At 35.7% G+C, this 15,464-nt stretch overlaps 1 protein-coding gene across 1 annotated transcript in view; it reads right to left on the bottom strand.

Annotated features, from left to right (window-relative positions):
- Positions 1–11,483, bottom strand: part of LOC129253503 (cytochrome P450 4c3) — a 46,897-nt gene extending 35,414 nt beyond the window's left edge. The window contains exon 1 of the mRNA XM_054891914.1: positions 10,957–11,483. Coding sequence (XP_054747889.1) covers positions 10,957–11,191 — 235 coding nt within the window. The 5' untranslated portion in view covers positions 11,192–11,483. The remainder of the gene's footprint in view (positions 1–10,956) is intronic.
- Positions 11,484–15,464: the final 3,981 nt, after the last annotated feature.

Below are 15,464 nucleotides of genomic sequence, written 5' to 3'. Positions count from 1 at the left end.
CGACAATAAGTAAAGTTTAACAAGTGGCCAATTCAAAAACGATTTTTGGATATCATTAATTGATTTTCCTAGTAATAAATTGCTGAGGGTAATAAATTTGAATTATGATCGTCCTTACGTAGGAAATTGGTGGTCTGCCTCTTGTGTCTTTTTTGCTTTAAACTAGTGTTGTCAACTCCTCCGAACATTTTTTTTATAGGCCATATATATATGTATATATATATGTATATATATATATGTATATACAATTGGCGTTTACATCCTTGTTTGGGTGTTTGGCCGAGCTTCTTCTCCTATTTGTGGTATGCGTCTTAATGTTGTTCCAAGAATTGTCCTCATTGCAGAGTTAAATTTCATGCATTTCTTATATCAAATATTTAGTATACTTGTAAGTATTACTTTAGTTCAATTAAAGTTTTCCACTTGCAAAATAAAAAGTAAAAATAAAATATTATTCTGAAACATGCGCTGGGTATACAAAGCTCCGTTTCAACCGATCTTAAGCCCTCGAATTCTTGATTTGTAGCATTTACTAATGACTTGGAAAATTATGATTAACAACGAAATGCGGAAGAAAAAATTCAAAGATTTTCAAATTTACATAAGTATCCACTTTTGTATGGGCCTCTGTTTGAAAAATTAGATTTAAATTGAAGTCGTTCTTAAATTCTTATTATGCAATGGTAAGCTGTTCTTAAGAATGGTGCTTCAATCCACAGTTAACTACTCAGCTACACATACACACACTTTTAATTACAAATGTTTGTTTGAATATTCGCATGTCGTTGATAAATAAATGTTGCGGCCGCTTAACATTTGATTAACCCGGAACTTATTAAATTGTATTTTATTTGTGTCTTTGAGCCAGCAGCCAGCGTTCTTATCTAAACGAAAAGACAACTTGTCTTCCTCAAATTGCGACCTTCAAAATTTGTTAATGCAGATAATTTTCGATAGGTTTAAGACGTTGTATATTTTTTGCTGCCTTTTTGTGTTGTTTGCAAGCTCGCACAATAAAAGTATTTAATAATGAATCTGTGGCAGATCAAATACATTGCTGCTCTAAAAGCGACGACGTATTTTTAGGAGTATGTATGTGTATGCTTGAGTCTGTATATATAAATATATAATTTATGCGTACGGTACGCTAACGCATCAATGTTAAAACCTGTGGATCTGCGTTAACGCACAGCGCCTTCATCCAATGCCTTGATAACGCATTCTTTGATTTATTTTATTACTCATCACTGTTTACATTTTGAAATCAATTTCTAAGCCATTTTAGTGTTTGAATTCATTACGTACCAATAAGGAGTGTTGCTGTTTTTTACTTTTGTTATACTTTGTATCACTGGGTTTACAGTTATCTCGTCTACATAACTTTCAAATGGGCATACTTGCACCAAAAATTGGAACTGTATTTTTAGAGATCAACGTACGGCGGGTCAATCAATACGTATACCAGGTCATTGATTAGTAGAAATGCAAATTTGTCGTTTGTCGTTTTAATTTAGATGGTGCGGAAGATGCAAAGTAAGCTAAAATTTTTAAATGTCAAGATTAAGGTCTTTGTCGCATTTTTTGTCAGTCTAATGCCAACAAAACCATGAAACAAGTTAATTCATTTTTTTTTTATTTTTTTCGTTTTTTCCTCTACTTATTAGCCATGGCATTCATGAAAGTATTGGGTTGGGGCGTGTTGGTGGTTTTTCTAACGGAATAATACTTTTTTTTATGTATAATTGGCGCAGATGGGAACTTTGCAGTAGCAGTAAAAATGCAGTAAATATAATTTTTTACTCATACTGCAATTCACTTTGCATTACCAGTAAACTTTTACTCATTACTGGAAAAAAATTGCAGTAAAATATTTTTTTACTGATTAGAGAAAAAAATATTTCTGATTACTGCTATTTGTAAGGCAGTAAATATACATACAATGCAGTGTGCCCATCTATGATAATTGGAGTAAATTTTGTTTCTTTTTTAATGTACGTGATATAACGTACAGATATATGTACATATATACTTAATATGTTGATAGATATGTGCATATGTACAATAGTTTAAGGCTACCAGAGATCCAGGTTTTAGACTGTCTCGGCCCAATCTTGAAATCGAGACGCACTCCTCAAATAGGAAGAGGAAAGGAGCTTCGCCAAACAACCGATAAACGGTGTAAATGCCAAATATATGTATAATATATACATTTTTTCGTTGCCCTTCAGTAGATGTTGATTCCAGTGTGAGTAGTAAAATTGGTGCATCAATCAAAATACAAGTACTGGAGCAAGATACATTTTGCAAAGAAATGAGCCGCATTCAGGAAATATTTTTCTATTTTTTCACAGAGGTCAGTTAGTGCGTGAAGTAATATTGACCAATAGTTTAACCTTCAATATCGAAAAAAGAATCACCATGGACAAACAATCAGCATGAACAAATAATCAGCATGGACTGATGATTCGTTTAAGAATCATAAGTAAAAACTCACGACTCTTTACGTATTATTAGCTTTTTCAATAAACTTGGGTAATTACTAATAGCGTCGAATAGGTCAGTACAAAAATGTTTGCAAGATTCTTGATTTTTAAATGTAAGAATTTTCGTCACACTTTATCCGGCGAAAGAAAAAAAATTCGAATGCGAACGAATGCTTTGGTTTTCACTGATTTATTTGCAGAAGCAATTGGAGAAGCAAAGATAATATTTCAGACTATACGAGGTGTGTTCAAAAAGTATTGCGAATTTTGTGTTTTTTTCAAAAATTATTTATTTATTCATTAATATCTATTTTGCCCCCTTCAAAGTAATCCCCATAAGATATTATGCACTTGTGCCAACGTTTTCTCCAATCTTCGAAGCACTTCAAAAAATCATTTTTTTTTATCTTGTTCAGCTCCTGCTTCGATGTCGTCTTTATCTCGTCAATCGTAGCGTAGCATCGACTTTTCATGGGCCTCTTCAATTTCGGGAACAAGAAAAAGTCACAGGGGACCAGATCTGGGGAATACATCATTAGTGTGTTGTTTTTGGCCAAAAAGTCGCGCACAATGTGTGAGCAGGGGCGTTATCGTGATGCAAGAGCAATTTTTGTACTTCCACAAATCTGGGCGTTTCTGTCGGATTGCTTCGCACAAATTGCGGTGATATGCAGGTAATATTCCTTATTGACCGTTTTACCCTGTGGCAAGAACTCATGCCCCTGCAATCGAAGAAAACAGTAAGCAAAACTTTTACATTCGACCGAACTTAGCGCGTTTTCGGTATTGGTTCGTGCGGCAGCTTCCATTGAGATGATTGAACTTTGGTTTCCGCGTTATAACCATAAACCCACGATTTGTCACCAGTTATGACTCTCTGGAGCAAATTAGAGTCCTCACGGACAGAGTCCAAAATCTCATTAGTAATGTTCATGCGATGCTGCTTTTGGTCGAAATTAAGCAGTTTTGGTACGAATTTTGCGGCGACCCGTCTCATGCCCAAATCATTGAAAAAAATCGAATGACACGAGCCAATCGATATGTCTAGGACCTCAGCAACTTCTCTAACGGGGATTCGACAATTGGTCAATACCATTTTCGTCACTTCATCAATTTTTTCGTCTGTTGTTGAAGTGCTCGGGCGTCCGGTACGCTTTTCGTCGTTCACATCTTCTCGGCCTTCTGAAATCATTTTGTACCACCGATAAACGTCCAAAGTAGCTTCTCCGTATGACACAGTCAACATTCGGAATGCATCCGCGCATTTATTATTTATTTTCGTTTTTCACACAAAATTTAATGCAGGTTCTTTGATCCATCTTTATGAATAGGTAAAAATCGAAGACGAGCCGAAACACGTGCAAGCAAAGCAGCTGTCAACAATTAAGAGGGAGTGAGAGACATGAGTACCAACATATCGCCACAAAAAAATCGAAATTCGAATATACGTAACCTGCGAAAATTCAGAATTCCCGATACTTTTTGAACACACCTCGTACAGCTGGTATTCCCTGGCATTTGGCACCTGCATACTTTTGCCCCAGCTTGAAATTGTTAGCCCTTTTCGAGAGTTTTATGCTCTAGCCGCAAAATGTTTTTACTTGCTTCGTTGTTTATTTTTTGCTAACACAACATTGCAACTTTTTTTCTAACTAACTGGAAAATATATTTACTCAAAGTTGAAAGACAACAAAAATTTCTTTTGTAAAACTGGTTAACGATTTTAATCGGGTAAACCCTATTACGAAAATATCTACCGCTAATATAAATTCTTTGCATGCATTGAGAGAGAGAAGCCTACAAAATTATACTTCAAGTAAACATCAGACCGATTCTATGTGAGTTATCTAAGCATTTTGGCAATTCTTCCGACTACAAATTGGTTAATTTGTAGGGTTGAGCATAAGACGAAATAAATTGAATTTTTTTGTTGTAATTTCATAATATTTTTGTAAATTGTAATTTGGGTGTACAATTTTTTAAAGTGAAATATCTTAGGTTCTGTTTAAGATTTTTATTTTTTTTCTTAGTTTTTTAAGATAAAATTAATTAAAAAAAAACTTTTGGGAAATAAATTTAATGTTTAATAAAAAAAATTTTAGAGACCAAATTAAATTTTTTTTGGTTTCATATTTAATTTTTTTTAATTTTGATATTGATGAAGGTCTAGGCGCTCGAGTTGAACTTTATTATTAGCATTCACATTAAGATAAAATTTTAAATTAATTACTTGAGAGAAATCAGACTTACATTACCTGAAGACCTTCGTGATGGTTTTTGGGGTCTGAGGAGAATCTCTGTTATACAAAAAGTTTGTTGGTTCAGGTTGTATGTGTACCACAATATGCTACAATATTTTTCTATACAAATTTTAAAATTAAAAGCTGTGCTTTCTTACTGCTATCATATTAGGCATACATAAGATAACAGTTGAAGAGTAAGTTAATGAAGAAGCCTGGAGTTTGAAGTCACTTAGAAAATGCAGTGTTTGACACTTTGCGATGGTAATTCACTTTTTACTTAAAATTTAACTTAAAAATATTAATTTTGTATAATTTATGTGAAACACCGTGCGACAGTAAAATCTATTCAATAAATATTTCATATTAGTGTTTAGCTATTGCTTTTATATAGTAATGCTGCATGCTCAGCTTTCCATTTTCTCATGAATTTGATTTTTAAAAGGACTTGTAGGAAGGTGGTTGCTCCCTATGGTGGTTATACCTCCGATTTAACTAAACTCAATGCAGTCAACTTGCGCCTAAGTTGTGTTAAACACAATGGCCAACAAAATAAAACGACAAGATATTTCAGTAAATGACGAGAGGAATATATTGTTCACAGTACGAATGAAACGAATATACAATAATTTGTTCCTTATTTTTTAGTCTTTTGAATCAAGTAGAAAATATTACAGTTAAATTAATAATAAATTATACTAGAAAAAATGACCGCTACAGGTTTTAAATTTCAAAAAAATTGTTTAATATACTTCTAATCAGCCTATGATATTAACGTGGATGGCTAGCGATAGATGATATTTCCAGCTTTATTCTTTCAAAAAAACAAAAAAATTTAAAATGCCTCTTAAAGTATCCGCAGTAGATATAAAAATCAAGATTTGTCTTAGCGAACAATTTTTTAACAGCTTTTTTAACATTTTTATGTAAATATTGAAAATTTAGTCCTTTGAAAATTTAATGTTTTTTTTTAACTTATATTAATCAAGGAATAAAAAACTGATTGTTCAGTATTACTATTATAAAATCTGGAGTTTAACGAGCACGTGGAATTTATGTATATATATTTATCAGTCACAAGTAAACAAAACAAAGATCACTCCGATATTATCCCCACAATCGTTACTTGTATACTCTCGTATATACAAACTTACATACGTGTGATTCACATACTTCAGCGGTGCATTGACTGAGTAGTAAACACATGTTTTTGTTCAAATGAACTTTTAATTAGCACTTTATTTTACAGTCGGTGTATTGAACGTAAAATACTTAGTTGTGCTTTCGATCACCGGTCGAAACATTTAACACGCTTTAAGAGCACACACACTTATTTACGTTAAAGTAAGCGCAATTTTATTTTTGTGTTATATTTATAATCAATAATTGAAAGAGAAAACATTAAAGAGAAAAAAACATGGTCATCACATTGGAAGACAACACAATTGGGTGAAAAAGGTCTCGTCAGACACAAACAAAACTGTACTGGCATATCAATAAAATATGACGCTACTAAAATGCATCAAAATGCATTGAGTTCGAGACCTAGCAGGATAAGCAGTGTTTATACCTGCATTCAAAACGCACCATCTTCGCAGAATCTAAAGTAGAATTATACTCTAAATCCATCTTTCAAATTTCAATTATTATATATTCTATATATGTGCCCCTATAATATTTAGAGGATCAAATAATTTAATTCCATTTAATAAATTCACCTCAATTGTTATTGGCTTTTTGAAATTGGCAACATTCCTCGTAATTTTAATTTTATTAATAGGACTATGAATAAATTCGTGCGGTTTTACAACAGATCGCGTAACTTGATTATTATTCCATCGATCCACATTTCCAAACATTCATTGGAGAGCTACTGTCGTAAGGCACAAACGTCAGTATAAGTTTTTTATTTGAAGCGTAAACAACAATATTTTTACCACACTTGAAAATGTCGAATTTCGTGCCAAATAATGTGTTTTTGCGGGGAATTCTTCTTCATTATTTTAATATGAAGAAAAAAGCAGCCGAAAGTCATCGTATCTTGGTGGAAGTTTATGGTGAGCATGCTCTAGCTGAGCGAACGTGCCAGAAGTGGTTTGCACGCTTTAAAAGTGGTGATTTTGGCTTGGAAGACGAAGAACGCGAGGGTGCGCCGCCAAAGTTCATGGATACCGAATTGGAGGAATTGCTCGATCAAGATCCGGCTCAAACGCAAGAAGAGGTTGCAAAAACTTTGGGAGTTGATCAATCAACCATTTCCAAACGTTTAAAAGCCATGGGAATGATCCGAAAGGTAGGCCATTGGGTGCCGTATGAATTGAAGCCAAGAGACGTTGAACGCCGTTTTATGGCATGCGAACAACTGCTTCAACGGCACAAAAGAAAGGGTTTTTTGCATCGAATTGTGACTGGCGATGAAAAGTGGGTCCATTACGACAATCCAAAACGTCGGGCAACGTATGGATACCCTGGCCATGCTTCAACATCGACATCGGCGCAGAATATTCATGGCCTGAAGGTTATGCTGTGTATCTGGTGGGACCAGCTGGGTGTTGTGTATTATGAGCTACTGAAACCGAATGCAACGATTACGGGGGATGTCTACCGACGACAATTGATGCGTTTGAGCCGAGCACTGCGAGAAAAACGGCCGCAATACGCCGATAGACACGACAAAGTTATTTTGCAACATGACAATGCTCGGCCACATGTTGCACAAGTGGTCAAAACATACTTAGAAACGCTCAAATGGGATGTCCTACCCCACCCGCCGTATAGTCCAGACCTTGCGCCATCCGATTACTATCTCTTCCGATCGATGCAACATGGCCTGGCTGACCAGCACTTCCGTAATTACGATGAAGTCAAAAAATGGATCGATTCGTGGATTGCGGCAAAACCGACCGAATTTTTCACAAAGGGAATCCGTGAATTGCCAGAAAGATGGGAAAAAGTAGTAGTAAGCGATGGACAATACTTTGAATATTAAATTTGTAACCATTTTACGTCAATAAAGTTTCAAATTTCGAAAAAAACCCGCACGAACTTATTCATAGTCCTATTTTTTTAACTTTTCATAAAATCAAAATCTCTTCTTCAAAACGAGAAAATTTCGTTGTTTTTTATTTCAAAATAAAATGTAGAAGTACCTTTAATAAATTATGTTAATTCAACTGCAAAACTCTTTTCGACTTAAGCGGTTTCTAATCACATCTGTTTTTCCCATGACTTTAGTCTTTGCGCAAAATGCAAAAAGACAAATGTACATAACTCTTTTCCAAGAATATTTTAAAACAAGGAAAAATGTTTCTTCGGGTAATAAACACAATAAGGAACAAAATAACCTAATTTAGTGCAGTTTATCTATTATGTATTTGGATCTCCAAACATGAAAATCACTAAGTAAAAATTAGAAAAGTTGTACTTATTCACTAGAATTTATTTTATTTTTCCTTATTTTTTTAGGAGAGACAATTTGGTGCTGATTTTGCAGCGGTGGCGTCATTTGCTAATTTTTCTGGAAATGGCATTTCACTCCACAGTGAGCGCTACAGAGGCACGGTGAACTATTTTTTTATGGCCGATAATTGAAGGTATGGTAATTACATAAACAATCTTTCGCCCCCTAAATTCGGTGATCGTGTGATCAGTCATCTCGGCGGGTTACTGGGCTACCTGGAAGCTGATATTTGACACTGTTAAACTTCTATTTGCGAACAATTCAATGTTATGCGAACACTCCATTACCGATTTAGGTCTTTAAGGCGAATATCGTAAAGGGCATTAAGGCATTTCTGAGATAGAGCCAGAAACCGTCACCGAGGCCATGGAAAACAGGGTTAACAGGATGCGCTCTTGCGAAGCCACTCGAGGTAGCCACTTGAATGAAATTGTATTCCGTAAATAAATAAACCAAAATAATACTATATCCATAAAAAGCAAAAAATACAGCCTAAAAATACTAAATGTAGCTAAGTATTATCGAAATCGGTAAAAAATATAAAAAATTAAAAAAAAGTTTTATTCTTAGTACGCTTCTGTTAGACAGACTGTATATTAGGGCGGGTCGATTTAAAAATCGCTCATTGCTCATTGCTCTGTGAAAATCGTATTCTAGGGATCAAAATAAGAAACTTTGCCGAAGGAACCATACCTCTAAAACGAATTCTGATGTCCCCCATTTCGGTTCGAACGAAAAATCCCACTTTGACCCATTTAGAGTGCTCCAATCGAGTCCAAATGTATGACCGACCCCCACTAACTTTGGACGGCCGATGCACCCATGCCAGTGGTACACCCCCTGGAACTCCCCTGGGGAGTTCCCCATACAATCATTTCGAAATATCATCATTTTTGGCCTTTACATGAGAAAAGAAACTAAAAAGTTCGACCCAAATTGGGGGACATCAGAATTCGTTTTAGAGGTATGGTTCCTTCGGCAAAGTTTCTTATTTTGATCCCTAGAATATGATTTTCACAGAGCAATGGGCGATATTTTTGCCTCCCCACAAATTGACCCAGCCTAATATCCATACACATAAAAACTAAACAACAGCACTAGCGCAAGGCTACCAGCTGATGTTTCTTCAGTTCTCTGATAAATCTTTCGCATTTTCAGAACAAAAAAAACATATTTTGAAAATACTGTGGAATTGTCATTCTTCCTACTTGAAATTTTAATTATCTTAGCTCAGAACCAAATTTTTTTGCTGAATAGCAAAATCAAATTTTTTTTATAAAAAAGTAATATATTAGACCAACTGTTGCGTATTCTATTTACACTATTGATGTGGGGAAAAACTGTTTCAAGCATAAACTAAAGGCTATTATTATACCTATCGATTGACTTTTCAGCCATCATATTAAGTTAAAAATACCTTACGCTTATATATTGGATCTTAAAAAATTAAAAGAAAATTTAAAGATGTTCTCGAGAAAAAATATTACCACTCAAAAAAAATTTGCATGGCTTTAATGGCTTGGCTTGAAGAACGAGTCATATAAAAAAATAGTGGCAGTTCGAATTGAAAGTTTATTTTGCCTACTGTTATCTCTCTTTGAACATTAAGTTTAGTTTTAGTGTAGGAAAATATATATATTTAATAGCGTGCAATAAGTTGTATGTGTCATTAGTCTTAAATTAGACGAAGTTTTTATTAAGTAGTTAAATATTTCCAACTAGCTAATTTGCCATTAAATGAAAAGTGTAGAAAACAACGTGTTTTAAAAAGTTTATGTGTTTGAAAATCATTAAGTTAAAATTTTTGTAAATGTAATATTCTTACTTAAAAGTCGACAGTAATACTAAAGGCTAGCATTGAGTAGTGATTAGGAAATTAATTCGACCATCCCAATCACACCTTTCTAAATGTGTATTTGTGTAGGTAAATTTGCAAATCCGACACGCACACTGCGTTAAATAACTGTAATACTCGGACTTGTTAACAAGTTTTTAGCAATTTATTTGTTTTTTATTTAAATTTAATAGCTTTTCAATGAAAATATAGTTCATTACCCGACAAAAACCATATACGTACATAAATCCAGTTGTTAAACTTTATGCAAATTTTTGAGCAACTTAAAATTTGCATTTTATTATACCAAGTTTAATTGATTATTCAAATGCTTACCCGAAATTTTCTAAACATTCTGATTAAACATTTTTCTAAATGTTATATTTCTGCAAATTGTGATTAAACCTTTAGATGAAAGTTTTTTGGATTTTTTTAATTGCGCAAAGGTTGCAAATATTTATGTTTTTGTAAGAGATTGAATTCTACTTTTGGAAAAAAATAAATCAAAAATTATCAAAGCATGTCAATAAGTCTCTGTTCTACACAGTTTATATTTTAAATATCCATCCACTGACAGCCAATATAAGGATGATTCACAAACTGAATACAATTTCACGTTTAGCAGCTCAGTTGAATACTTTTTAAGAACCCAAATATTCTTTTCTTACAAATCGGGCTTAATTAATGATTATTATTATTAAATGTTCTGATATATTGGCACCCTATGTTTACATATTTGTTTAATAATCGTTTGTGCATATATTTTTTCATTTATTAATTCAATTAGTTGAAAATAAAATAAATTATTTTTGAGTAGTTGGTTTATTTCACTCTAACAGGGATTTCCTTTATTTTAATATTTAAATTTCTTATTTATTTGTTTATCTGCTAATTATGACTTTATTTTTTAAGGCGTAGTATTTTTATATTAGTATTTACCATCGTGATCCACATTCATTTCTATCGAGTTTCCAATGAATGGCATTGCCGCAGGTCCTGGAATTTTCTCAATTAGATGCACCATGCGAGCGCGCCTTTTATTGTAGATTACCAGAAAACAAGTGATGGCGCCTACCAGTATAATGGTAATGGGCGAGTATCCTGCTATAATCTTTGTGACTTTTGTGAGCAAGACGCTCTCGGCCAATAGAGTGGTCAGTACTTTATCAGGCATTTTGAGAATAAAAACACTTTAATAAACTCGGAAATAAATTCTTATTTTTTAATCGCTTTTAAACATAAAAAACAAATACGCTTTTACTTTTCAATAACTTTTTATCATTTCGTTTTATATATTTTTATTTTTCTGCACTTCACTTTTCCAGAAATTGTTTCTACACAATAGCAATCTAGTTAACACTTTTTCCACCAACCGAAGCAATTTGAATTAAAAAAATCGTTGAAATTTCAGCTTCCCAAATAAACACCAGCCTCTTTTTCTAAACCAATACCGAGAGATGTTAATGCGTCGCCAGTTGAATGTCAACTAACAAAATCTCAATGAATGCATAAAGATTTAAAAGAAGTGATTAAAAATTGGTTGAGCCTAATGGTTTTGCCGTGACTGTACCGTACCGCCGCAGCTATCGTAGAGCAGTGAGCAGAGTACAGTGAGCGGCATGGCACAAATTTTATGCCGGTCTCTGGGCACACAATCGATGCCGCCGAAATGTGTAAAGCTGCGCCCCTAACAATGCTGGGCGGCTTAGCGTAGCACACACCAACTGACACAATCGGCTGCGACGGACCGTTGCGACCGGTGAGTCGAACCGATCGTAATTTGTTTGAATCTCGACGGAGATTTGAAGTTCACATCGGAACGTGGAGCGGCCGTTTGTTGTGGCTTTGAATGAAGGGTTACTCACGAAATAGCTGCTGTTAGCCGAAAATAGAAGCAAAAATCTGCTACTGTCGCTTATTGTGGTTTTATTTATGCGTATGTATGTATTTACGTAGAAGTAATGATGCTGCTCACGTAGCGCTGGGCGAACGATTGAGCCATGCTGGGTGATGCTGCGCTTTTCGGCCCAGCTCAAACGCAATTGTTTAGAAGAAGAAGAATGACATTAATACAAGCATGTCTTAGCCGATTTTTATTTGTGACGTTTTTAGCGCGTCTATATTTTATTGTTAATGTTGCATGGTTGCCCTTGACGGTTGCTCTTTGAAATTTGATGTGTAATTTTCTATTTACCTATGTGCAATTCTTGGACAGCAGTAGTACATCTCTTAAGTTGCGTCAATGACAAAGATTTAACTGAATTTTAATTGTGAGAAAAAGCTAATTCCTACGATTAAATAAAAAACCTATGAAATGTTACTGTCGTATGGAAATACGCATTTTACAATTTTGTTTTTGTTAAATTCATCATACGACCTGTCACGTCGCTTGGAATAAAAATAGAACATGTCTGTAAATTCGTTTACTTTAATAGTTCAAATTTATTTTTCTACTAATTCGCTAGATTATGAGTATGTGACGTAAATGTATAGAAAGCTTAAACATAAAACCCCTATACAAATTTTAAATTTTATTAATCAAATTATCAAACCGGAATCCATATAAAACAAGTCAAAAAAAATACAAAAACAAAACATGCAAATATTAAATCTAATTATAATAAAAAAACCTACAAAGTTTATGTGTAAAGCCAAAAGATGCTTGTGCTTATGTAGGTATTTGCGTGCCCCAGGCAATTCTTATTCTTATTCTATTCTAAAAATATTTTGATTCTTTTGCTGGCGTGTGTATAAATTTAAAGGCTAGAATTGAAGGGTGTTTTGGGGGCTCCCCCCACTCGAAGAATATTTATCAAAGTGTAAATTATTAAATTATAGCAACCGCTGCAGGCGAATGGGTTGGTGCGGGAGTACCATTCGGTGGTGCTTGGGTTCGAAACCCCGAAAGGTTTTTAATAGTGTCTGCCTATCGGCAGGCAATGGTAAACCTCAGAGTGTATTTCTGTCATGAAAGAGTTGCGCATAAAAACCCATCTGCGGTTCAGAAGCGGCATAAAACATTAGTGGAAAACATCAAGACGCACACCATAAATGGGAGGAAAAGCTGGGCCAAATCTTCTTCTTCTTAATTTGCGCGATAATCGCTTACGCGATTTTGGCTGAGTTTAACAAAGCGCGCCACCAGTTGGACACACCAAGTGCAGTTAAGTCCTTCTCCACCTGATCTTTTCCACCCAAAGGAGGCCTTCCTCTTCCTCCACTACCACTAGGTGATAGTGCATCGAATACTTTCAGAGCCGGAGTATTTGTATCCATTTGGCCGACATGACCCAGCCAACGTAAACGCTGGATCTTTATTCGCTGCGCTATGTCTATGGCGTCGTAAAGCTCATACAGCCTTACATCGCCTGAGATATTCGCCATTGCCAACGTGCAAAGGTCAAAAATCTTAAGCAGAATCTTTCTCTCAAACACTCCAAACGTTGCTTTATCGGACGTTGTCATCGTCCACGCTTCTGCGCCATACGGTAGGACGGGCATGATGAGAGCCTTGTTAGTTTTTTTCGTCGAGAGAGGACTTTACTACTCATTTGCCTACTTAGTCCAAAGTAGCACTTGTTGGTAAGACAGATTCTATGTTGGATTTCAAGGCTGACATTGTTATCGGTGTTAATACTAGTAACAAAATAAACGATGTCAATATCATCGGCATACGCCAACAATTGTACGCCCTTATACAAAATTGTGCTTAAGCGATTAAGTTTTGCGGCTCGCACGATCCTTTCCAATATCAGGTTAAAGAAGTCACACTACAGCGAGTCACTCTGTGTGAAACCTCGTTTGGTATCAAACGGCTTGGAGAGGTCCTTCCTAATTTTGATGTCACTGCTGGTGTTGAGCAACGTCATCTTACATAGCCGTATTAGTTTTGGGAAGATACCAAATCCAGACATCGCAGCATATAAGCAACTTTTTTTCGAACTGTCGAATGCAGCTTCGAAGTCGACGAAAAGATAGTGTGTGTCGATTCTCCTTTCGAGACCCAAGATTTGGCGTATTGTAAATATGCGGTCGATTGTGGACTTTCCAGGTCTAAAGCCACGCTGATAAGGTTCAATCAGTTGGTTGATGGTGGCCTTCAGTCTTTCACACAATACTCTTGTTAAAACCTTATAGGCGATATTTAGAAGACTAATCCCGCGGTAATTAGCGCAGATTGTAGGATCTTATGGATTAGACAGAGCACCATATTTTGCATAGGAGCTGATGCGTGCAGCTTACAAGCTCCTCGCCGCTATGTTTGAATAGCTCAGCCGGCAGTCCGTCGGCACACGAGACTTCGTTGTTCTTTAGCCGCATTGTCGCTATTCTCACCTCGTCATGGTCGGGTAGCGGAACGACAATTCATCTTCGTATTCTCTGTGACATGCGCAGCTATCACTATTTAACAGATTCGAGAAGTGTTCCCTCCATAATTTAAGTATGCTCTGGATGTCAGTCACCAAATCGCCGTCTTTGTTCTTACAGGAAAACGCCCCGGTCTTAAAACCTGTAAACGACCGAACTTTCAGGTACAATTTTCGGGCCAGCATCTTAAGCTCCTCGTACTATCGTTTTTCGGTCTCTCGGTTTTTCTGTCTGATAATACGTCTCTATTAATTTTTTTTCTCTCTGTTGGTAAATTGCTCATGCATGCCGGATTGTTGGGAAGTATTCTCTGAGAGCAGGAGTTAGAGTTGAGTGGCGAATCTTCTGGCTGTCTCTTGTGATTGCAGCTTTTCGATGTCGGACATTCTTTGCGTAGGTAGATGTACGTTTTTAGATGCACTGAAGCGTGTGCGCAGTTGGCTGCAACAAGGTAATGATCCGAGTCGATGTTGGATCCTCGAATCGTACGTACATCTAAAACACTAGAAGTGTGTCTTCCATCTATCACAACATGATTTGTTTTCGCGTTTTTGGATCAGGAGCAGCCAGGTAGCTCGGTGTATCTTTCTATGATGGATTCTGGTGCCTCAGACTACCATATTTCGGGCACCGGTGAAGTCGAGCAGCCTCTGTCCGTTACGATATATTTCGTTGTGCAGGGGGAATTTTCCGACAGTGGGACCAAAAATTCCCTCCTTGTCCTCCTTGTGTTTTACTTGGCGGATTCTCACGTTGGCTCGTTCTCGAACGGGTGCTACCCAGAGCATACTTGGGCTAATCCCGGAAGTTGTGAGCTGTTTGAACCATATGTGAAGAATCTTCCTAATCACTCCCAAGTGAATGGCGATCAGTAACTTTCCCCACTTGCGTGGACTTCTACATATGGAACCAACCCTCGGCCAAATAACTCATATATTTCTATTCAAGGGGGCGGAAAATTATCACCCTCCAAAAAAGTTTATAAATTTTGCAAATGGCCTCGTATATCAATAATATTTGACACGTGTGAACTAGATAGCTGCGGTATACAAACAGACAAGCAAAAATAAAAATTTGGT

Source organism: Anastrepha obliqua, chromosome 1 (genome assembly GCF_027943255.1).
Source record: "Anastrepha obliqua isolate idAnaObli1 chromosome 1, idAnaObli1_1.0, whole genome shotgun sequence".
Classification (NCBI taxonomy): domain Eukaryota; kingdom Metazoa; phylum Arthropoda; class Insecta; order Diptera; family Tephritidae; genus Anastrepha; species Anastrepha obliqua.
This window is presented reverse-complemented; position numbering and strand designations above follow the sequence as displayed.